Genomic DNA, 25,998 nt, shown 5'->3' on the forward strand with positions numbered 1-25,998 from the left:
TAGGTCCTACAGCCACATACAGACTTTACAAACCGCCCAGCGGGGTTAGTTTAGTAACATCTAAAGTGAGAGTTAGGAGACAAATCTCATTAATCTGCTGAGACGTTGTGTGTATGTGTGTTTCATCACCCTGCTGTAGGCACATGTGCCAGATCTTTCTGCTCGATATACACGGTCCAATGGGTAGTGTCTGTCTAGTGTCTGTCTAGTCATAGTGTCTAGCCCAATAAATGATCTTCTTGAAAAAAAGACATGAAGCTAACTACAGTCAAACAAATGCAAATCTAATGCTGGGCTGCTAGACACTGTGTCTGGCTTATGGAGAGAGGAGATACATAAACCATCAGGCCACTGCCACAGCCTACAGAATCACTGCACTGTGTGTGTGTGTGTGTGTGACATCTACAGACAAACTCCACAGAGAGAGAGAGAGAGAGAGAGAGAGAGAGAGAGAGAGAGAGAGAGAGAGCGAGAGAGAGTAGGGCCTGCAAATATCCCCTCCTAAGTATGCAATAAGTAACGGTGAGGCCCTGAAACATATCGATTCCTTCTGCCCCTCACAGAGAGAGTAGAGTAGAGGAAAAGAGAGAGGAGGAGATTATAAATAGGGATGGGCACGGTTATTCAAATACATATTTTTTAAAGGCTTTGTAATTCAATACAAATGTGACATCGCTACCATAGCCTACATGGATAGACCATTCTATTCAAAATGTTTACAAAACAATAGTTGTATGATAGTTTTTATGATTACACTCCACACTCGTAGCTTGTTGTTAATGTCAGTCAATCAAAGAAGCGGCGTTACAGTCAGAGGCTCCATGTGTGGCACGTGAAGAGGGAGATTTGTAATTCAAATTGAATTAAAATGAAGGAATTAAGTTGGCTAAATGAGAAGGAGTAGGCTACAATGATCATATGAATGGAGTTCATATGAAGACAATGATGCCGCTAAATAGCTTCAATTAGTCTTGCTACTGTAGCTAGCTAGCTTCTGTACAACCATTTGATGCAGTCCATACAGGCACTAACAGATGGTATGAAAGATAGCCTATGGCAGCAACAAGTCAGATTCGCTACTTTCTCTCTCTTTCTTACTCTGTGCCACACACAGACTGTGACGAACACAGGCCCCTGCTCCTATCTTGCCCCTCCCCCTTCTGCTGAAGCTGCGCACCGACTCGCTCTCTCGTGCGAGCAAGTCTCCATATTCCAATATTTAAATCATTTCAAATGCTCATCCCAAATGACAGTCTCCGGGTTAATGGCAGGGGTTATGGGACTCTGTGATTATTCAAAGCAGATGTACATAAGCAGTATGTACATAAGCAGTATGTACAAGACACAAGACAATGTGATGAATGGGAGAGACAGGTCTAGTATTACTCAGAGGAGATGAGCTGAAGTTTTACATGCATTATTTGCCTAAACCTTAATCCTTACATTATACAGTCACGAACATATAGAGAGAGCGTTATCCCTCCTCTGTATTATTCCATGTTCAGCAAAGACATTGAGTGCATTAATATTCAGATGAAACCCTATTTTGTACATCCATCTTGGGGAAAACACACACAAAGCCAACACAATGAATGTGTTTTATTCAGAACAGGTGTGCATTCACCCACACACATTTGACCTTCTCTTAAGTGTATTGGCAACTCTACTGTTGTGGTCGCTGTCTGACAGAGTGCCCCTGGCCTCGCCTTGGGCAGGCTCTGTTAGAATGAGGTTACCCTGGACAAGCTGTTCCCCAGCCTGAAGCCTTTTCATCTGCAGCCTGGGGGGGAACTAGTGTGTGACAAAGTTGCCCTATGTAGTAAAATATATCTAGTGATATCTATCTCTTCAACATCAGATGTTCTATTTTTCTGTTTACACTAGCCTTGGATGTTGTGTGGCCAAAGCCACATTCCTGCTTCATGTGTGGGTGCAGCTATTAGCATACCGTAAATTCCATAGTAGACAGACAACCCAAATAAGGATAGCAATTCAAACTATACATGAGCTTCTCATCTAAACCATATTGTGCATAGTGTCGCACACTTGATTAATGCAATGATTCACAAATGTGTGGATATTTTAAAAGCCTTTAATTTTCAATTTGGCTAACAGAGCAAAAATGCTGTCTAGAGGTATTAAGGTAAATAGGGTAATTATTACAGGGACGTGGTGTGGGAGAACCGTTGTCTTAACACTGAACCATTCAAAGGGGGGTATGTGGTGTATATGTCTCCCACACTACCGCCGTACCTCCAGATGTAGTGTGGGAGACATATACTGCTCAAAAAAATAAAGGGAACACTTAAACAACACAATGTAACTCCAAGTCAATCACACTTCTGTGAAATCAAACTGTCCACTTAGGAAGCAAAACTGATTGACAATAAATTTCACATGCTGTTGTGCAAATGGAATAGACAACAGGTGGAAATTATAGGCAATTAGCAAGACACCCCCAATAAAGGAGTGGTTCTGCAGGTGGGGACCACAGACCACTTCTCAGTTCCTATGCTTCCTGGCTGATGTTTTGGTCACTTTTGAATGCTGGCGGTGCTTTCACTCTAGTGGTAGCATGAGACGGAGTCTACAACCCACACAAGTGGCTCAGGTAGTGCAGCTCATCCAGGATGGCACATCAATGCGAGTTGTGGCAAGAAGGTTTGCTGTGTCTGTCAGCGTAGTGTCCAGAGCATGGAGGCGCTACCAGGAGACAGGCCAGTACATCAGGAGTCGTGAAGGAGGCCGTAGGAGGGCAACAACCCAGCAGCAGGACCGCTACCTCCGCCTTTGTACAAGGAGGAGCAGGAGGAGCACTGCCAGAGCCCTGCAAAATGACCTCCATCAGGCCACAAATGTGCATGTGTCTGCTCAAACGGTCAGAAACAGACTCCATGAGGGTGGTATGAGGGCCCAACGTCCACAGGTGGGGGTTGTGCTTACAGCCCAACACCGTGCAGGACGTTTGGCATTTGCCAGAGAACACCAAGATTGGCAAATTCGCCACTGGCGCCCTGTGCTCTTCACAGATGAAAGCAGGTTCACACTGAGCACGTGACAGACGTGACAGTCTGGAGACGCCGTGGAGAACGTTCTGCTGCCTGCAACATCCTCCAGCATGACCGGTTTGGCGGTGGGTCAGTCATGGTGTGGGCTGACATTTCTTTGGGGGGCCGCACAGCCCTCCATGTGCTCACCAGAGGTAGCCTGACTGCCATTAGGTACCGAGATGAGATCCTCAGACCCCTTGTGAGACCATATGCTGGTGCGGTTGGCCCTGGGTTCCTCCTAATGCAAGACAATGCTAGACCTCATGTGGCTGGAGTGTGTCAGCAGTTCCTGCAAGAGGAAGGCATTGATGCTATGGACTGGCCCGCCCGTTCCCTAGACCTGAATCCAATTGAGCACATCTGGCACATCATGTCTCGCTCCATCCACCAACACCACAGACTGTCCAGGAGTTGGCGGATGCTTTAGTCCAGGTCTGGGAGGAGATCCCTCAGGAGACCATCCGCCACCTCATCAGGAGCATGCCCAGGGGTTGTAGGGAGGTCATACAGGCACGTGGAGGCCACACACACACTACTGAGCCTCATTTTGACTTGTTTTAAGGACATTACATCAAAGTTGGATCAGCCTGTAGTGTGGTTTTCCACTTTAATTTTGAGTGTGACTCCAAATCCAGACCTCCATCCATAAATTGGATTTCCATTGATTCTTTTTGTGTAATTTTGTTGTCAGCACATTCAACTATGTAAAGATAAAAGTATTTAATAAGATTATTTCATTCATTCAGATCTAGGATGTGTTATTTTAGTGTTCCCTTTATTTTTTTGAGCAGTGTATATTAAAGAGAGATTTGAATCTAGAGCCGTCTCTTTAAACTACACAAGTATCTCTTCTGGACCTAGTTTGTGTCGTCAAAGTAGTTTAGCGTAAAGAGGCCTAAATTGGGATGAAAGCTGATTATATATCTGGGTCGTTCCACGAAAAGAACCCTTGATATTGTTGTTATATATTTTTTGTATTTTACACTTTCTCCCAATTTTGCACATTTTGCTGCAACTCCCCAATGGGCTCGGGAGAGGCGAAGGTGGAATCATGCGTCCCCCAAAACAGGACCCGCCTAACCGCGCTCCTTAACACCCGCCGGCTTAACCCCGAAGCCAGCCGCACCAATGTTTCGGAGGAAACACCGTTCAATTGGCGACCTGGGTCAGCCTGCAGGCACCCGACCCGCCACAAGGAGTCGCTAGAGCGCGATGAGCCAAGTAAAGCCCAATCGGCCAAACCCTCCCCTAACCCAAACGACGCTAGGCCAATTGTGCGTCGTCCTATGGGACTCCCGGCCACAGTCGGTTGTGGCACAGCCCGGGAATGAACCCGGGTCTATAGTAACGCCTCTAGCTGTGCCACTCGGGAGGCTCCAACCCTTTGATATTTTAAGTAGAAATTGTTCACCAATATTGAATTTTAAAAGCCTGTTATATTAAATGAAGTTCCTTTTAGTATAGACCACATGAAGAATTGAATTCAATAAACCTCATTTTTAATATAAATAAAGACTTGCTAAAGTGCCAAAAATCAGCACTTTGACATGTCCCTCCGTGCACCCTCTGATTCTAGGAAGATTTGAATCCACTTAACCCCAACATTTCTCCAAGTTTTTACCATCATTGTAAAGCCCTAGTTATTTTGTTGCTTTGACAAAGTCATTTATGAAGATAAAGTTACACCAAGTGACTCCTTTCAAAAGGCACCGAATTGGAGGAACAACTCATCTGTGCTAAGCGGAAGTTTTACCAGAAGCCCTGAGGACTGGAGGGGTCAGGGGTTAAAGCTAACACACTGTCCGGGTACCGAAAGCAGCGTGGGCACAACAGCCTGGGGCTGTGTCAAGCTCTTCCAGCGTTTTCATCAGGGTGCATACAGATGTAGGATCTCATTTTAATTACTCCTTTGTAATGCAAACTTGTAGTGTATTCAAGGTTTAGAAAGGCTTCTAAAGTTTGTAATTTCCACTTTAAAAAGTCAGACTTGATTTGCCCCAATGAAACATGTATCAAACCCTACACATTTTTTTCTCCAATAATTGTAATCCACATTTCCTTTTGCTGCAGGATTATTTTCCTGCTGTAGCAAAATGGCTCAAATTAAGATCCTACATCTGTATTTGGGCTTTTGGAACATAAGACTCCTCCTGAATGAGCATAGGGATAACTCCCTTTAGAATTACAGTAGTAGTAGTACATAAAGGTCTGATCTCTACCCAAATACCCCAGCACACTAAATTACACGTAATAGAGTGTAAACATGATTGTTTCTAGCTTAGGTTAGTTACAATTGTGTCCTGGCTGTGCATCAGATCAAAAGATTGACGAGTGACTGAAGTGACCGCCCGGGAGCTGAGTGGGAGAGCCGTGCAGATAAGCTCAATCAGACCAGGTCAATCAGACCAGGTCAATCAGACCGGCAAAAAGTGATGAGAAGGAGCTTCCTGTCAAATTGAATGTCCATTAGTCTCAAGTGAAATTCTCGTCTCGTCACATTTGTCAATTAAAATGAAAACTAATTTGCTACTGTTATCAAAAACATTTTCATTGCATCTCGTCTCATTATTGTCATTAGTTTTCGTCATAGTTATTTTTGACGAAATGAACACTGATCCAAACAATACAGTTCTGCCTGTAACTATACTGCATAAGGCAGAATGAGAGCATGCTCGAGGAACTGAACTTGAAAAATAGAGTTTTGATGCACAATTATGCTGGAGGATTTGAATAGAACAAGCAGACTTCGAGGTGAAAAATACTTGTTCTCTGTTGAGAGATCTGAGAGCACAGTTACAGCCAGCTGCCTGAACAAAGCAAACTTCTGGGTCTGTGAACGTCCTTGTGTAACAGATAGGCCAATGTCAGGATTCCTCTTCTCATTAACATTTGGATAAAATCAAATACGCGCCACAAAATGAGAATGCAAACACAGACAGGTCCAGCTGTTATTGTGTGGTATGGAGGGACATTTGCATATTTATGACTCAGTAACATACCTGTGGTTCCTTCTGCAGTCGGACATATGTTCCCCTGTGGCCTGATAGAGATTTCTTCACTACGGTGTGATGACGGAAGTGATAATAATCCCCAAACACCTGCAGACACAGAAAAAAAACATTGAGACACTGATATCAAGTCCCAATGAAAACCAAAGAAACACGTCGATAGCACGAAAGCAAACATGTACACACACATGACATTTTCAGACAGCTAGAGACAGACAAATACATTACAACACCTCCGCCACGTGACACAGAAATGTCCCAATGTGGTACCTGCGGACAGAGTCCACAATCCCACTCACTCATAAAATAGCTTTAAAGGCTAGGGGAAGGCATATTCTGTACACTACATCCTTCCTCTGTCCTCCACACAGTCTGACAGTGCCTTCTGTCTGTGGCCTCCAACTTTACTGGCAGTCTGGCAATATCTGAGTGGTACCAAATCCCTGCAGAGTTCTGTTTCACTGACTGCTCACTGGTCAAATCAAATCAAATTCTATTTGTCACATGCTTCGTAAACAACAGGTGTCGTTGGGCGCAGATAGCCTAGCGGTTAAGAGCGTTGGGCCAGTAACAGAAAGGTTGGTGGTTCAAATCCCCGACCTGACTAGGTAAAAAAAATCTGTTGATGTGCAAGGCACTTAACCATAATTGCTCTGGATAAAAGTGACTAAAGTGACTAAAATGTAAAATGTGTAGACTAACAGTGAAATGCTTATCTACTGGCCCTTCCCAAATGCAGAGAGGAAAAAAATTATTCATTTTTTGTATAATAACACGAGGAAGAAATACACAATGTGTAACGATAACTTGGCTATATACACGGGGTACCAGTAGCTAGTCGATGTCCAAGGGTACGATGTAAATGAGGTACGTAGGGGTAACGTGACTAGGCAATAGAATAGCTAATAAGCAGTAGCAGCAGCTTATGTGATGAGTCAAAAGAGTTAGTGCAAAAGGGGTCAATGCAGATAGTCTGGTAGCTATTTAGTAAGTATTTAGCAGTCTTATGGCTTGTGGGTAGAAGCTGTTCAGGGTCCTGTTGGTTCCAGACGTGGTGCATTGGTACCGCTTGTCGTGCGGTACCAGAGAGAACAGTCTATGACTTGGGTGGCTGGAGTCTTCTACAATTTTTAGGGCCTTCCTCTGACACCAGCTAGTATAGAGGTCCTGGATGGCACAAGTGATGTAGTGCCCTACGGTCGGATGCCAAACAGTTGCCATACCAAGCGGTGATGCAGCCAGTCAAGATGCTCTCAAATGGTGCAGCTGTAGAACTTTGAGGATGTTAGGGCACATGCCAAATCTTGACGGGCCTCATGAGGGGGAAGAGGCGTTGTTGTGCCTTTTTCACGACTGGGTTGGTGTGTGGACCATGTTTAATCCTTAGTGATGTGGACACCGAGGAACTTGAAGCTCTCGACCCTCTGTTTCCTGTAGTCCACGATCAGCTCCTTTGTCTTGCTGATGTTGAGGTAAAGGTTGTTGTCCTGGCACCACACTGTCAGGTCACCGACCTCCCCCCTATAGGATGTCTCATTGTCATTGGTGATCAGGCCTACCACGTCATGTCATCGGCAAACTTAATGATGGCGTTGGAGTTGTGCGCGGCCACAAAGTCATAGGTGAACAGGGAGTACAGGAGGGGGCTGAGCACGAACCCTTCTGTCGCACTTGTGTTGAAGATCAGCGTAGTAGAAGTGTTGTTGCCTACCTTCACCACCTGGGGGCAGCCCATCAGGAAGTCCAAGACCCTTGGAGGGTACTATGGTGTAGAAGGCTGAGCTGTAGTCAATGAACAGTGTTCTTACATAGGTATTCCTATTGTCCAGATTGGAGGTCGACCGATTAATTAGGGCCGATTTCAAGTTTCCATAACAATCGGTAATCGGTATTTTTGGCCACCGATTTGCCTATTTTTTTTTTACACCTTTATTTAACTAGGCAAGTCAGATTAAGAACACATTCTTATTTACAATGACAGCCTAGAAACAGGGGTTAACTGCCTTGTTCAGGGGGGATTCGTTTTTGCAACCTTCGGTTACCAGTCCAACGCTCTAACCACCTGCCTTACATTGCACTCCACAAGGATTAACAGGCTGACTACCTGTAACGCGAGGGCAGCAAGAAGCAAAGGTAAGTTGCTAGCTAGCATTAGACTTATAAAAATCACTAGTTAACTACACATGGTTGATGATATTACTAGTTTATCTAACGTGTCCTGCGTTGCATATGATCGATGCGGTGCCTGTTATTTTCATTGAATCACAGCCTACTTCGACAAACGGTGTTGATTTAACAAGCGCATTTGCGAAAAAAGTACTGTCGTTGCACCAATGTACCTAACCATAAACATCAATGCCTAACAGGAATATTTAGACTTAGTCACCCGTTAGATAAAATATGGAACGGTTCCGTATGTCACTGAAAGAAAAAAAACTTTTGTTTTCGAGATGATAGTTTCCAGATTCTACCATATTAATGACCCAAGGCTCGTATTTCTGTGTGTTTATTATATTATAATTAAGTCTATGATTTGATAGAGCAGTCTGACTGAGCGGTGGTAGGCAGCAGCAGGCTCGTAACATTCATTCAAACAGCCCTTCACTGTGCTTCAAGCATTGCGCTGTTATGACTTCAACCTGGGTGGGTATAATTTGTGGAATGTTCCAACAGGAATCTATTCCAAAAACTTCGTAAATAACAAGGTTTCCAAAAATCAACGCATACAAAGTTGTATAGCGGAAGAATAAGATACCGGGTAGGGAGTGGTCTATTTCATTGCGTTTTTCACTCATCACGTTTATTCCGAAAAATGTCTGTCCTCACATGTCTGTTTGCCTATGGACATACATTAAGAATAAGCTACGTGGTGAGTTGATGCCTATTCGGCAGCTAGTTAGCTAGGTTTGTATGCGTTGCTACTTTGTATGCGTTGTTGGTTGGCAACCTTTTACTTTACGTTTTTTGGAACAGATTCCTGTTGGAACGTTCCACAAATTATACCCACCCCTTCAAGCCTATCAACTCCCAAGATTAGGCTGGTGTAACCGATGTGAAATGGCTAGCTAGTTAGCCGGGTGCACGCTAATAGCGTTTCAAACGTCACTCGCTCTGAGACTTGGAGTAGTTTTTTCCCTTCCTCTGCATGGGTAACGCTGCTTCGAGGGTGGCTGTTGTCAATGTGTTCCTGGTTTGAGCCCAGGTAGGAGCGAGGAGAGGGACGGAAGCTATACTGTTGTTACACTGGCAATACTAAAGTGCCTATAAGAACATCCAATAGTCAAAGATATATGAAATACAAATCGTATAGAGAGAAATAGTCCTACAATATAATACCTACAACCTAAAACTTCTTACCTGGGAATATTGAAGACTCATGTTAAAAGGAACCACTAGCTTTCATATGTTCCCATGTTCTGAGCAAGGCACTTAAACATTAGCTTTCTTACATGGCACATATTGCACTTTTACTTTCTTCTCCAACACTTTGTTTTGCATTATTTAAACCAAATTCAACATGTTTCATTATTTATTTGAGGCTAAATAGATTTTATTGATGTATTATATTAAGTTAAAATAAGTGTTCATTCAGTATTGTTGTAATTGTCATTATAAAAAAAGGAGAAAATAATCGGCCGATTAATCGGCATCTGATTTTTTTTGGTCATCCAATAATCGGTCGACCTCTAGTCCAGATGGGATAGGGCAGTGTGCAGTGTGATGGAGAATGATTCATCCGTGGATCTATTGGGGCTGTATGCAGACTGGGAAAGGGAGAGATTGAATATGTCCGTAAATACTCCAGCCAGCTGGTCTGCGCATGCTCTGAGGACGCGGCTAGGGATGCCGTCTGGGCCGGCAGCCTTGCAAGGGTTAACACGCTTAAATGTGTTACTTACATCGGCCATGGAGAACGAGAGCTCACAGTTCTTGGGAGCGGCCCATGTCGACGGCACTGTGTTATCATCAAACCGGGCAAAGAAGGTGTTTAGCTCGTCCGGGAGCAAGATGTCTGCGTACGCGTCATGGCAGGTTTTCCCTTTGTAATCCGTGATTTTCTGGAGTCGCTGCCACACGTCTTGTCTGAGCCATTGAATTGCAACTCCACTTTGTATAACATTTTTCCTGTTTGATTGCCTTACGGAGGGCATAAGTGGACTGTTTGTATTCAATCATATTCCCAGTCACCTTGCCGTGGTTAAATGTGGTGGTTCGCGCTTTCAGTTTTGCGAGAATGCTGCTTTCTATAGGTTTTAATCGTCAGAGTGGGAACAACATCCCCTATACACTTCCTGACAAACTCAGTCACAGTGTCAGTGTATACGTCAATGTTATTCTCAGAGGCAACCCGGAACATGTCCCAGTTTGCCTGATTAACACAGTCTTGAAGCATGGATTCCGATTGGTCAGACCAGCGTTGAATAAACCTTAGTACAGGTACTTCCTGTTTGAGTTTCTGCCTATAGGAAGAGGGGAGCAAAATGGAGTCGTGATATAATTTGTCAAAGGGAGGTCGGGGCAGGGCCTTGTAACCATCCCGGAAGGGAGAGTAACAATGGTCAGGAGTTTTTGAAGTGCGAGTACTGCAGGCGATCTGTTGATAGAACTTTGGTAGCATTTTCCTCAGATTTGCTTTAATAAATGCGGCCTCAGGATACGCAGTTTCCAGTTTGCACAAGGTCCAGTGTAGTTGAGAGCTGTCGTGGTATCGGCTTGAGGGGGGATATATACGGCTGTGATGATAACCGAAGAAAGTTCTCTAGGGAGGTAATGTGGTCCCATTTGATTGTGAGATATTCTAGGTCGGGCAAACAAAAGGACTTGAGTTCCTGTACATTATCATAATCACACCATTAGTTCATGGAACATACACCTCCGCCTTTCTTCTTCCAGGAGAGTTATTTATTCCTATCAGCACGATGTTTTGAAAACCCAGCTGGCTGTATGGAAGGGGACAGTATTTGGTATTTTATTAGGATCCTTAATAACTATTGCAAAAGCAGCAGCTACTCTTTCTGGGGTCCACACAAAACATAATACAGAATGACATAATACAGAACATCAATAGACAAGAACAGAACTACAGTATATCCGGAGAGAGCCATGATTCCATGAAACAGAGTATGTTACAGTGTCTGATGTCTCTCTGGAAGGAGATCCTCGCCCTGAGTTCGTCTACTTTAATGTCTGGGACTGAACATTAGAGAGTAATATACTCGGAAGCAGGGGATGGTGTGCACGCAACGACTAAAAATCCACTCTAAAAACCTCTTCTCTGCCGGCAGCGTCTTGGAGCAGCCTCTGGGATAAGATAAATCGCCCTGGAAGGTACAAAAAAAGGATCCAATTCAGGAAAGTCGTATTCCTGGTCAAAATGTTGATGAGTTACAGCCTCTCTGATGTCCAACAGTTATTTTGGCTGTATGTAATAATGCAAAGAACGTTCTGGGCTAATAACGTGAGAAATAACATAATAAATAAAAAAACACTGGAAAGTTGCTTAGGAGCCTGAAACAAAGCGGCCATGTCTATTGGCGACATCTCTCCATGTCCTCCGAGAAACATTGAATATTACAGTTCTTCAGGGCCTGTTGATAGGATAATCTCAAGCGGAGTCTCAGAGAGACCTGCCTGCTATGTTGAGGAGACTGGGGCTCAGCACTGGAATCCAAACTGAGCTGTGTGTGTGTGTGTGTGTGTGTGTGTGTGTGTGTGTGTGTGTGTGTGTGTGTGTGTGTGTGTGTGTGTGTGTGTGTGTGCGTGCGCGCATGTGTGTCTGAATTACATTTAAGTGGGGTCAAGATGGCAGTTGTCAGTACAGTATGGACAGTACGAGACTCATGGTCTGTGCGTTCAGGTGTGTGCATGTGAAAGAGAGAACAGGAAAATAATCCTGCTGAAGATATATTGTACTATACATGTAGTTTGAGTCATGCTGTGTTCATGTGTGTCAGAGATGAGATACAGCACAGAATCGTTACTAATTCTGCCACTCTGTTTAGTGACGGCGTCAGAGATACAGAGACCTTTACACTCCTCAATGAACAGCAGTCTGGACGCACACACACACACACACACACACAAGCATTTCACTACACCCGCAATAACATCTGCATGTGACCAATTAAAATTGATTTGATTTGACAGAGAGCGTGTGTGAGCCCTCAGAGGAATCACTATAGTAACACACAAAGAAGCAAGTCAAACTCAGTCACGCAGCCAATCATACCTTTGTCTTTAAAGGCACTCACAGCACAAATACATTATCCATAATATGGACAAACACAAAAAGAGACTTGACAGACTGCATGCATCACAGCACACAGATACTGACGCACGCACAGACACAGACCCACAGGGAAACCAACAAGGTGACTCATACACACAAACACACACCCAGGGCTCCAGACTGCAACCCTTTAGTCGCATTTTGCGACCTCTTGACTTGCCTGTGCAAGTTAAATTTGGAATTGGTCGTACTGGTGCGAGCTGCACCTTCTACCTGGTCACCTCAAATCAAAACGTTATATTTTCTGGGCGGCTAAAACCATGATTTGGTCAAACTGTAAAGCATGTTATCTTCATGATTCCTGTACTGAAAGTGTCTCCTCTGCCGATGTGCCTGTTTTGCTGGGGCTGGCTGCTCTAATGAGAAAACCTCACACTCTCTCTTCCCTCGTGCGAATGTTTTTTAACACTTCATAACGCAATTTAGGTAAAACACAACTTAGGAAGCAACTGCTGTTGTCCATGCTAAAGAGAAGAGGGTCCATCTTTTTATTTCTCAACTCTCAATATTCAGCTCAAAGCACACTGATTTACAATCAAGATACCCTCCCCTATGTATTTATTTGGACAGTGAAGCTAAAACCTTTCATTTGACTCTATACTCCAGCAGTTTGGATTTGAGATCTAATGTTTTATGAGGCGATAGTACATAATGTCACCTTTTGAGGGTGCTTTCATACATATCTATTTTACCATTTAGAAATGAATTTATTTTATGTATCTAGCCATTTACTTTATCTTCATATTCTTATCTTTTATTTTATTTTTTATTGTTGTTGCATTGTCGAGAAGGAACCTGCAATTAAGCATTTCGTTCGGACGGTGTATACCATGTGTATCCTGTACATACAACTAATAAAACTTTAAAGTAGTACCCCCATGTGAAGGTGTAATAAGTGTTTGGACAATTTAACTTATAGTGTATTAAATGTTGTCAAAGGTTTAGTATTTGGTCCCATATTCCTAGCATGCAATGACTACATCAAGCTTGTGACTCCACAAACTTGTTGGATGCATTTGGACAAACACAAAAACACAGTTTGTTTTGGTTGTGTTTTGGATTATGTTGTGCCCAGCAGAAATGAATTGCCAATAATGTATTGTGTAGTTTTGGAGTCACTGTTTTTGTAAATAAGAATAGAATATGTTTCTGAACACTTCTACATGAACCATAACAGCCCTGTCTAAGCCGGGGGAGGAGGGGGTTCAACTAAGCTATATAGAATTGATTTATTAAGAAGGTCATACCAAGGATCATTTAGCTATTTGATTTAGAATTTTAAGACCCCTTGAAGTATAATAAAAACATTAAAATATTTGATGAAATTAATTCTTTGGACTTGTATGGGCTAATAGCCCATACAAACACATTGAATAACAGATTCACTACATGGAACAGATAGTCCCCACCCAAAAGAATCAAAAGGAAGTTTGTTCTGAAGTGTCTGTTCTATATCTGAGAGGTATAAGAAAGATCAGGAAACATATTTTTTACATGTATTTAACCCCTTATTTTTGGCACTAAATGTTCTCTATATGTACAATACCATTCAAAAGTTTGGACACACCTACTCATTCAACGGTTTTTCTTTATTTTTTACTTTTTTCTACATTGTAGAATAATAGTGAAGACATCAAAATTATGAAATAATACATATGGAATCATGTAGTAACCAAAAAAGTGTTAAATCAAAAAATATTTTCTATTTGAGATTCTTCAAAGTAGCCACCCTTTGCCTTGATGACAGCTTTGCACAGTCTTGGAATGAGTAGGTGTGTCCAAACTATTGACTGGTACTGTACTTCCATTCATTTTTTCAACTGGTACGGGGGACCTTCAGATGAGTCTTGTGAGGCCTGGGTTTGTCCTAGAGCAAAAACGTACATGTATGTGTTTGTGAGAGTCTCACCTTTCCACAGAGGGGTCATATAGGCGCGTAGCCCAAACTGTTCGGATGCTACAGACAGAAGTTGGCAGATCGGCTGAACCGACTTCAGAGTCCTTAGACTCTTGTGGGGGTCATGGAGCAAAGCGGAGAACACCATCGTGTATGTGAGTCTCATCTTTAGTTTGTAGGCCAAATCGCTCTGACACTACAGATTATTTTGTGAGAAGACTGATTTGTGGGATGTCTCATGGTCTGACAAACAGAGATCTAGCTCTGTCACCTTTCACAGCAGATGAGAAAGTGCGACATCGGTGGATGCATAGAATTGCAAAAAAGCTTAAACTGACAGATATTTATGGTGATTTTCTTTATTATGCCAATTAGATTTCCACGGGGCCTCGGACATCTACTCTAGGGGGTTCATGTGGATTCTACCATGATGTGGATTCTACCATGATTACAGATAATCATGAATGAATCGTGAATTATGACGATGGAAAAAGTTACAGATGCACAAACACCATCCCTCCAAAACATGCTAACCTCTTACAATTACCGATAACAGGGGAGATTAGGATTTTCTTGGAGGGTATGATATTTATCCATCGGTAGCTTTCTCACTCATCATTATTCACGATTCATTAATGATTATCTGTAATCATGGTAGCATCCACATTAACACCTAACCCAAAAGCTAAACCTAACCCCAATTCTAACCTAACTCTTAAACCTAATTCCAAAGCTTAAAATAGCCTTTTTCTTTGTGGGGACCGGTGAAATGTCCCCATTTGTCTGAATTTTCCTTGTTAACTATCCTTGTGAGGACTTCTGGTCAGGCATCAAAGAAACACCCAACAGCTATAACACATTGCAACACACCTCACTGTTTCTCAAACTGACTGTCTGCCTTTCTTCCCCTTAAACTCTCTCCTTCTCGGCTTCTTCTTTCTCTCCCCGTTTCTTGCACTCTCACTGTTTTCTAACTGACTGTCTCTACCCCTCTCTTTTCTGTATCTCTCTCACTCTCTCTGATTGTCCCCCCTCTCTCCACCCACTGTCTCCCAATCTCTTGTTCCCACTCTTGTTTTGACCATGTCTCTCTTTCCCTTCCCCTCTCTCTCAAGCAGGACTGAACATACACCAGCTGAGGTGGCTAATCTCTATCAGTTATTCTGTTTTAGTCCATTTCAGAGCACATGATTTCTGTCTGTTAATGATCATAATCCAACGCTACCTGACTCAATAACCTGACTCAATGTCCTGGTGTGTGTGTGTGTGTGTGTGTGTGTGTGTGTGTGTGTGTGTGTGTGTGTGTGTGTGTGTGTGTGTGTGTGTGTGTGTGTCAGACCTATTCTGTCTTCTGTTCTATCCTCTCCTCCAGAGGTATGCTGGCCTCCACTCTCTGTGACAGAGTCAATATTGGCCTCTGGGGATTGGCTCCAGCTCAGTGGTGCCTGACAGAGCTGCTCAGTCTGAGCCCTTATTTCACCACCACACGTGTGTGTTGTGGGGGGGATGTTGGCAGATGCGGTAGTTAGTTAATCAACCAGAGACCCTTTTCTCGGTAGCTTGGTTCAGCCTGCCCACGGTGACTGGATTGGCTGAGACAGAGCCTCTGGTAGAGGCTCAGCCTATTCCCTGGTGCCTGAGCAGGGGGAGTGCACAGCAGCCTATCCAGATTATTGGAGACTGTGTCAATCATGTCTATCTCTTAAAGAAGAACATTGGTCTCAATTGTTGGTTAGAGACGATAATACCTGTAATTCACTTTAACCACTATGCACTTTAATTCAGGTTCTGTGTTATAACCTACCCTCTGCAAGCAGAGCCAGCCCAATGCACATCAACATCCTACACAAATCCTCTCACACAGCAGGATGAGTCAGTGTGTAGTCAGCCACTCTGTCATCCAGAGTTGGAAATGTCAGCTTCACAGCCGTAGCTCATTGACTGCTGTCGCTGTGCTTTTTAATGTTCTGTGCCCTCACAGTCACTCACACACACGCATTGACGTACACTGCACATCTAAAAAAATTCATATCTGCTGAATTACTCATTGATTGTGCTTTTGTTGTTCTTATGATGGACGTACGTACTAAACGCACACACACACAAACACACCAGGGTTTCCGATAGGAAAATGTGACCGGGAAGATTTACATTTACCGGCCATTTGAGATATTTACCGGACCCATATGTATTGGGTGCGTAACCCATTAGGGCGTCCACCAACAATGCTCAGAATGACAGAAATCAAATTTAGATTAGGGTAATTCATCTTAACAGAACATGCAACTCCTGTAAGGAAGCAGCCAATAAAAAGTAATTTTGAAACATTTGCCAAAATGCAATTAGTGGGAAAACACCATTCTAAACACTGCACCTGATGAGAGCGGTAAGTGACAGAGATAAATATCTCAGTTATAAACTTTGAAAGATGGCGAATCTAAAGATGGAACAATTTAGGATGGGTTGCTAATACTGTATGACTTGGATTACAACAGGAGAACGATGGCATAAGTCTTTCATAGGAAGCATGTGTGGCAAAAGTCCTTGAGTTGCATCTTTCAGTGAAAAGCATCTAAAATATGTGTTTAGATAACATGTCTTGTTGAGCGTTTTTTTTATTTTATTTATTTAAAAAAAAAAAATTATCCCTTGCTTGCTAGCTAGCCAACTATGGCTAACTTACAGTCGTGTCAAAAAGTGCCGCCAGAATAACAGCAAAGTAGCCGCATTTGCATTTTTAAGCTGTTTTCTTGTGACATTTATTTGGATACATAACAATGAGCTAATGAGGCGGTATTTCGCCTGGCATAGAAAACGTGCTCACTCGTCAGGACACTGTTGTTAAGAGGAGCTAGCCAAAAACCCAGCTAACACAATCACTTCAAACTGAAGCTGGAAAGACTGCAAACTAGCTGCACTTTGTTTAAATTGACCTTTTTTCAATTGACATTTCTTTGTATATATCCATAAAAATGATCCCAGCTGATTCATGATTTTGACTGGCTAAGAAACGCTGCCTGTCTGTCTCGTCCCGACACGTTCATTACTATGGGATAGCTAGAGATTGAATTTGAATATTGAAACAATGTTGCAAATGCTGGATAGATATACAGCAAGGTTTTTACAAACTCAGCTGTTGAAAACAAAATGTTAGTCTGAAAGAAATGTGAGATAATGCCTAGATGTTTTTTATAGTGGAGATCAAGTTTATAAAGTGCCTGGCTGGGCTGATGAGACAGTGGACTGCGAGTCAGATGGAACAGAGCAAATAGGCATTTTAACATCATAGATTTAGCCGGTGGTATCTTGTGGAATAGACACCAACTGAATGCGGTTTTGTATAATTTTAATTAAGATTTTTATGATTAACCATGTGACAATGATTTTGAGAAACAAAAACGTTATTAATTAAATAAAACTGTTCCACAAAAATGTGTATATGAAAATCATAACTGGCACGCAGATCGGTAGAAATGGTAGTAGTATAAAGTGAATGCATCCCCAAACTTGAAACTCATGCTCCTCCTATGAAGTATTTTTTTAAATAAATCCCTACATGTTTCTATGGTCGGATTTTGAAGCAAGGTAAGACATGCTTCATAATATGAAGTAAAACATTCAGGTTTCAAACAATTAAGTATGTTTTCAAAATGCATACTGCCTCCAGATCACATTGTAAAGTGGTTGGTGGCCAGGGTTGGGTAGGTTACTTTCTAAATGTAATACGTTACAGTTACTAGTTACCTGTCCAAAATTGTGATCAGTAATGTAACTTTTGGATTACCCAAACTCAGTAACGTAATCTGATTACATTCAGTTACTTTTAGATTACTTTCCCCTTAAGGCGGCATTGGAAGAAGACAATTTATGTTACCAATTGAACGACATCTATGGCAGGATAAATTTATCACATAGCTGGCCGTATATGGATGTTACATTTTACTTTATGGGTTGGTTATGTAAGCTTCTTCTAACCTATCGCTTTCTATTTCATATAATAATACAATTAAATTCTATCTTTACATTAATATATATAATTTAAAAGTCCAAAAATTAATGTAGCAACTACAGATTGCTCCTTTTAGTCTATCAAAAGTGTTTTATCAGCATGAATTAGATTGAGCAATAAAAGCCCCACTTTTATTCCATAGGCTAGGATCCGCACTATGCAGCTGTTGCAAGAGCGCATTTTTCATTGGCTGTCCACTGGTTAAAAAAGAAAAATGATTAATAGGTAGTTTAAACTTATTGAATTCAACCATTATTGGGTTCAAATGCACATTTAGATTTGTGAACAGCCATCCACAACAACCACAATATGTAAGGCGCAAATACCTAAATGAGAGAGCAGCAGTGTGATTCACATCAATGCGCTATGTAGATATGAATAATAAGTGATAACCGTATCGCCGTAGACTACACCACTATCCTTACCTCCAAGCATTTATTCAAGTTGGATCTTTGGATGGCGACAGCAGTCGCACCATTGGAAGACATAGCTTGGACTGTAGCGTACAAAAGCTATTCCTGCTCTTTTCCTGCGATCCATCAAACACATTTGTTGTGTCATCATAGTGGTCTCTAACTTATGGTCAGACTTGCTGAGGTGGAACAAACTTAAACTTGCGCCTTCTTTCAATGCTGATTTGAATGTGATTGAGACAGAGAAGTGTAAAATATATATATATATTTTTTACAAACATCCCCATGTAATCATCTAGTATTTCAAAAGTATCTGTAATCTGATTACAATATTTTTGCTGGTAACATAACAAATTAGTTACAGTTTTTTGTAATCCCTTACATGTAACAGATTACATGTAATCAGTCACTCCCCAACCCTGTGGGTGGCATGCTGATAGCCTGCCGACCGTTGTTTTTTCTACCCGGTCAGTTTGGCCGGCAACAATGTTTTAATTATCAGCTTTCATTGGGTTTTATTTTCGGACAAAAGCCAGCAATTACCGGCTAACGGAAACCCTGACACACGCACACACACAGGTGCAAAGTGGGCTAATCAAACCTCCATGGTGAGTTCCTGGCTGGCAGACTCAGTCCTGGTCCACTGACTAAAGCACAAATTAAAACAGAAACTCTAGGGTTCCTCTCAGAAACACTAATTATTCATTTTGAAATGCAAACTAATTGTGTTTTTGAAATGCAGGCTAATTATTCACTTTGAAATGCAGGCTAACTGTTCATTGTGAAATCCAGACTAATTGTTTGGTTGCTCCCTCAGAGCTAATCCAGTGTGTTTCATATGTCTATCTGGATCGGGGCTTTGTCTTTCCATGACACCTGTTATTCAGGGCAACACTGTAACAACAGCCAGTTCCTAATGAATTACCTGGCAGAATACATACTTAGAGAACCATTCAGTGGTGTCAGAATAACAACGCCGTGGCATTGTGAAATGTGTGCATAACAGTGAAGGGAAGATTGAGTGGAGAATGAAGGGAGGCTAATGAAAAAGGTTAATTACTAGAAGCTGAGACTGTGACAGTCAGGATGACCAATGATAAATCATGAGATGGACTGCTTCAAATTCATTCTGCTGTCTGTCTGTCTGTCTACTGCAGGCGATGAGAGAGCGGAGGGGAAAGACCTGAGGGAGAGATTTGAGGGGAAGAAACGAAGGACTGGAGTGGGATTTTTTTTTTAAAGAGAGGACAATGGAAGAGAGGATAGGATAGGAGGGGAGACATTAGGGAAGAGAGGTGATTTGAAGGGGAGAGATGGGGGAGATTGGAGACAAGAGGGGAGAGATGGACTAAACAGGTGTAAATTCTGAGAAGCTCCACTGCTGTTCTTCAGCCTCTATCTCCTGGCCAGCCATATGTCACACATCCCACACTGCAAAGCCTCATTGTCCCTCATTTCACAGTACACACAAACCTACATCTCCCTCCCTCCCTAGAGTAATAATATATTCCCATTCAAAATCCTATTTACCCTAAACCCTAACCTTCACCCCAAGCCTAAAACAGCATTTTAACAAATTCAGGACATTAAAAAAGTCCTGACATTTCTGGTGATTTGTCAGGACATTCTGGTCCTGATAAGGTAGAAAAACACACACACCTATAGATAACTGCCCTGCCACATATCTCTTTCAAACACACACAGAACCAGAGTTTAGAATACCATGATGACACAGATTACCAGTCCTGAGAAGAGAAAGATAACAAAAACAGAGAAAGAGAAAGAAAGAGTGAGAGGAAGAGTAAAGAGGTTATTGGAATTAATAGTGAGGGGGAGGGATCGAGGGAAATAGAAACATTTTGAGAAAGGAAGATGCAATGCATTGTATACTCAATGTAGCCTTTTCTAATTCAAAATGTTCCCACTGGAATGAATGTTTAATCTTAAATCCCTCTATGGGGTTTGGAAATATGCTAACCAAATGAGTAAACACTGAGTTTTCACCCTGCTTCACTGGGGCATTGAATATTAATGGGAGTTGGATTCATCTCTCCACTACGCACGCACGCACGCACGCACGCACGCACGCACGCACGCACGCACGCCGCCGCCGCCGCCGCCGCCGCCGCCGCCGCCGCACGCACGCACGCACGCACGCACGCACGCACGCACGCACGCACGCACGCACGCACGCACGCACGCACGCACGCACGCACGCACGCACGCCGCCCCCCCACACACCACACACACACACACACACACACACACACACACACACACACACACACACACACACACCACACACACACACACACACACACACACACACACACACACACACACACACACACACACACCTTCACAGCAGTAAGCCTATTCCTCACATCAGTAGCATTAGAAATCACACAAGCCTATATTGCTGCTCCAATGTTATACAGAGTAATGGTTTGTCTGGGGACAAGAGGAGAGAGAGGGGTGAAGGCTACTCCCTGTAATTCCTTCTAGGTGTGAGAGGGAGGGAGAGAGAGAAGTTCTCCATCATTGGCATATGAAACAGAATGTGTAGCTAGCTCCTGCTTTGGCCACAGGGGTTTTACTCTGTTGACCCCATATATCTTCAAGGAGTGAGAAAAGCCAGATGAAAACACCCTTTTTCTGGTAAATACTTAAATAAAACATCAGATAAATGCTATGATAACTACACGCAACACTGACAGAGAAACTTCAAAAGAGAAGTAAGCTCCACTAAAAAATACAGAAGGAATATTCAAGACTAAAAATGGAAATCAAACAGGCTTGAGAGACAAACTGTGTGCAGCTATTTCTACTCCTTTCACATGTTCCTGCACTTGGATAATTATTTGATGTGCTTGTATTACTTTGGGGCTGGCTTTAGAGGTCTCACAAGGACTTATTTCTAAAAAAGATTAAATTAATTTGTTTCCTCATTAATCTACACACAATAGCCCATAATGACAAAGCGAAAAAAGTTTTAGCAAATCTATTAAAAAAACTAAACAGAAATACCTTATTTACATAAGTATTCAGACCCATTGCTATGAGACTTGAAATTGAGCTCAGGTGTATCCTGTTTCAATTGATCATCCTATGTATGATAGCGCTGATATTTATGGCAGTTCCGCTTCTAGGTTCTAAGCAACTTTGCAGTATTTTTTTTTTTTGTGTGTTATTTCTTGCATTACTAAGCCTGAATTTTTTGGGTGTTATTACATATTGCCGGAAATAACTTTTGGATATCAGAGCGGCGGTATCTCACTATCATTATGACCAGGAATACGACTTTCCCGATTTGGATCCTTTGTTCGTTACCCCCAGGGCAACTGAACTTATTCCAGAGGCTGATCCAAAACACCGCCGGCGGAGAAAAGGTATTTGGATGGTGTGCACACCGTCCACCACTTCTGAGTATATTACTCGCTAATGTTCAGTCTCTGGATAACAAAGTAGACGAGCTCAGGGCGAGGATCAGTGTAGTTATTCCCTCCGTAAGGAAATCAAACAGGAAAAACATCAGTACAGAGACAAAGTGGAGTCGCAATTCAACAGCTCAGACACGAGACGTATGTAGCAGGATCTACAGACAATCACGGACTACAAAGGGAACACCAGCCACGTTGCAGACACCGATGTCTTGCTTCCGGACAAGCTAAACACCTTCACCGCCCGCTTTGAGGAAAACACAGTGTCACCGACACGGCCCGCTACCAAGGACTGTGGGCTCTTGTTCTCCGTGGCCGACGTCAGTAAGACATTTAAGCGTGTTAACCCTCATAAGGCTGCCGGCCCAGACGGCATCCCTAGCCGTGTCCTCAGAACATGCGCAGACCAGCTGGCTGGAGTGTTTACAGACATATTCAATCTCTCCCTATCCCAGTCAGCTGTCCCCACTTGCTTCAAGATATCCACCATTGTTCCTGTACCCAAGAAAGCAAAGGTAACTGAACTAAATGACTATCACCCCGGTGCACTCACTTTTGTCACAGTGAAGTGCTTTGAGAGGCTAGTTAAGGATCATTTCACCTCACCTCTACCTTACCTGACACCCTAGACCCACTTCAATTTGCTTACCGCTCCAATAGATCTGCAGACAATGCAATCGCCATCACATTGCACACTGCCCTATCCCATCTGGACAAGAGGAATACCCATGTAAGAATTCTGTTCTTTGACTACAGCTCAGCATTCAACATCATAGTACCCTCCAAGCTCATCATTAAGCTCGGGGGCCCTGGGTCTGAACCCCGCCCTGTGTAACTGGGTACAGGACATCCTGACGGGCTGCCCCAAGGTGGTGAAGGTAGGCAACAACTGCTCCACTTCGCTGATCCTCATCAGCTCCACTTCGCTGATCCTTATCACAGGGGCCCCACAAGGGTGCATACTTAGCCCCCTCCTGTACTCCCTGTTCACCCATGACTGCGTGGCCACGCATGCCTCCAACTTAATCATCAAGTTGGCAGATGACACAACAGTACTAGGCCTGATTATCACTGACGATCTGAAACCTCAGGAGGCTGAAGAAATTTGACTTGACCCCCAAAACCCTCAAACCTCTACAGATGCAGAATTGAGAGCATCCTGTCGGTCTGTATCACTGCCTGGTACGGCAGTGATACAACTGCACCGGCAGTGATACAACTGCACCGCACGCAAACGCAGGGCTCTCCAGAGGGTGGTACGGTCTGCCCAACGCATTACCGGGGGAAAACTACCTGCCCTAAGGGAGACCCGATGTGATAGGAAAGCCAAAAATATCATCAAGGACATCAACCACCCGAGCCACGGCCTGTTCACACCGCTATCATCCAGAAGGTGAGGTCAGTACAGGTGCATCAAAGCTAGGACCGAGAGACTGAAAAGCAGCTTCTATCTTAAGGCCATCAGACTGTTAAATAGCCATCACTATCCAGCTTCCACCCAGTTACCCAACCCTGCACCTTAGAGGCTGCTGCCCTATATACATAGACTTGGAATCACTGGCCACTTTAATAATGTTTACATACTGCTTTACTCATCTCATATGTATATACTGTATTCTATTCTACTGTATTTTAGTCAATGCCACTCCAACATTGCTCAATCTAATATTTATATAATTTTTAATTCCATTATTTAACTTTAAGATTTGTGTGTATTGTTGTAAATTGTTAGATACGACTGCACTGCTGGAGCTAGGAACACAAGCATTTCGCTAAATATGTGTATGTGACCAATTTTTTAAATTTATTTGATTTTGACATGTTTCTACAACTTGATTGGAGTCCATCTGTGGTAGTTTCAATTGATTGGACATGATTTGGGAAGGCACAGGCCTGTCTATATAAGGCCCCACAGTTGACAGTGCATGTCAGAGCAAAAACCAAGCTTTGAGGTCGAAGGAATTGTCCGTATAGCTCCGAGACAGGATAGTGTCGAGGCACAGATCTGGGGAAGGGTACCAAAAAATGTCTGCAGCATTGAAGGTCCCTAAGAACACAGTTGAAGGTCCCTAAGAACACACACTCCAACATTCTTAAATTGAAGAAGTTTGGAACCACCAAGGCTCTTCCTAGAGGTGGCTGCCCAGCCAAACTGAGCAATCAGGGGAGAAGGGCCTTGGTCAGGGAGGTGACCAAGAACCGATGGTCAATCTGAAAGAGCTCCAGAGTTCCTCTGTGGAGATAGGATAAACTTCCAGAAGGACAACAATGTCTACAGCACTACACTAATCAGGCCTTTATGGTGGAGTGGCCAGACATAAGCCACTCCTCATTGAAAGGCACGACAGCCTGCAAAATGAACCCAAAGGACTCTTAGACCATGAGTAACAAGATTCTCTGGTCTAATGAAACCAAGACTGAACTCTTTGGCCTGAATGCCATGCGTCACATCTGGAGGAAACCTGGCACATCCCTACGGTGAAGCATGGTGGTGGCAGCATCATGCTGTGGGGATGTTTTTCAGCGGCAGGGACTGGGAGACTAGTCAGGATTGAGGGACAGATGAACGGAGCAAAGTACACAGAGATCCTTGATGAAAACCTGCTCCAGAGCGCCCAGGATCTCAGACTGGGGAGAAGGTTCACCTTCCAACAGGACAACAACCCTAAGCACACAGCCAAGACAATGCAGCAGTGGCTTCGGGACAAGTCTCTGAATGTCCATGAGTGGCCCAGCCAGAGCCCGGACTTGAACCCGATTGAACATCTCTGGAGAGATCTGAAAATAGCTGTGCAGCAACACTCCCCATCCAACCTGACAGAGCTTGAGAGGATCTGCAGAGAAGAATGGGGAAAAACTCCCCAAATACAGGTATGCCAAGCTTGTAGCGTCCTACCCAAGAAGACTTGAGGCTTTAATCATTGCCAAAGGTGCTTCAACAAAGTACTGAGTAAAGGGTCTGAATACTTATGGAAATGTGATATTTCATTATTATTTTTTTAATACATTTGCAAAAAATTCTAAAACCTTCATCATTTTGGGGTATTGTGTGTAGGTTGATGAGAACAACATAACATGTTTTCATACCCTACAATACTCATCTCATATGTATATACTGTACTCCATACCATCTACTACATCTTGCCTATGCCGTTCGGGCCATCACTCATTTATATATTTTTATGTACATATTCGTATTCATTCCTTTACACTTGTGTGTACAAGGTAGTTGTTGTGGAATTGGTAGATTACTTCTTAGATTTTACTGCATGGTCGGAACTTCAAGCACAAGCATTTCGCTACACTTGCATTAACACCTGCTAACCATGTGTATGTGACAAATACATTTGATAATACATTTTAGAATAAGGCTGTAACATAACAAAATGTGGAAAAAGCTAATGGGTCTGAATACTTTCCAAATGCACTGTATGTCAATGGAAGGGACAAAAACACCCTCCTGACCACTCATCACTGTTCTTTGGGATTTGACTGGTGTTAGAAATAAGTTTGATGACACAAACACTCCACTTTAAAAATGTAAAATGATATGAGATACTACCTTGTAGAAACGTCCTGGTGTGTGTGAGTGTCTGGCTAGATTATTTCAGTCTCCCAGGCACTGAGTGTTGTGTCAGTGAGTGTCACTACCTGTACAGAATAAGCCTGGAGTCACTGTGTTGCCTGGATGGCAATGTCAAAAGTTTCAGAGCTATTGTGATGTGAACAGTATGCAATCCGTTCACCAAGTACAACCCCAACAATCACTAACTTTCTCTCTCTGTTTTTATATCCCACTTTCCATGTCTCTCGTTCCTTCTATCCATTTCTCTCTTTCTGTCTCTCTCTCAAAAGAGAGCTGAAGCCTTGTTAGTACAGGGTCTAGTTTTCT

General features: G+C 42.9%; 1 protein-coding gene across 3 annotated transcripts in view; it reads right to left on the minus strand.

Moving 5' to 3' along the window:
* LOC106573344 (furin) overlaps positions 1–25,998 on the minus strand; it is a 170,020-nt gene that overhangs the window by 73,952 nt on the left and 70,070 nt on the right. For all 3 annotated transcript variants that reach the window (XM_014148311.3, XM_014148313.3, XM_014148315.3), the window contains exon 3: positions 6,050–6,148. In XM_014148311.3, the coding sequence (XP_014003786.1) occupies positions 6,050–6,148 (99 nt within the window). The remainder of the gene's footprint in view (positions 1–6,049; positions 6,149–25,998) is intronic.

The sequence above is a fragment of the Salmo salar genome, chromosome 16 (assembly GCF_965601325.2).
Source record: "Salmo salar chromosome 16, fSalSal1, whole genome shotgun sequence".
Classification (NCBI taxonomy): Eukaryota; Metazoa; Chordata; class Actinopteri; order Salmoniformes; family Salmonidae; genus Salmo; species Salmo salar.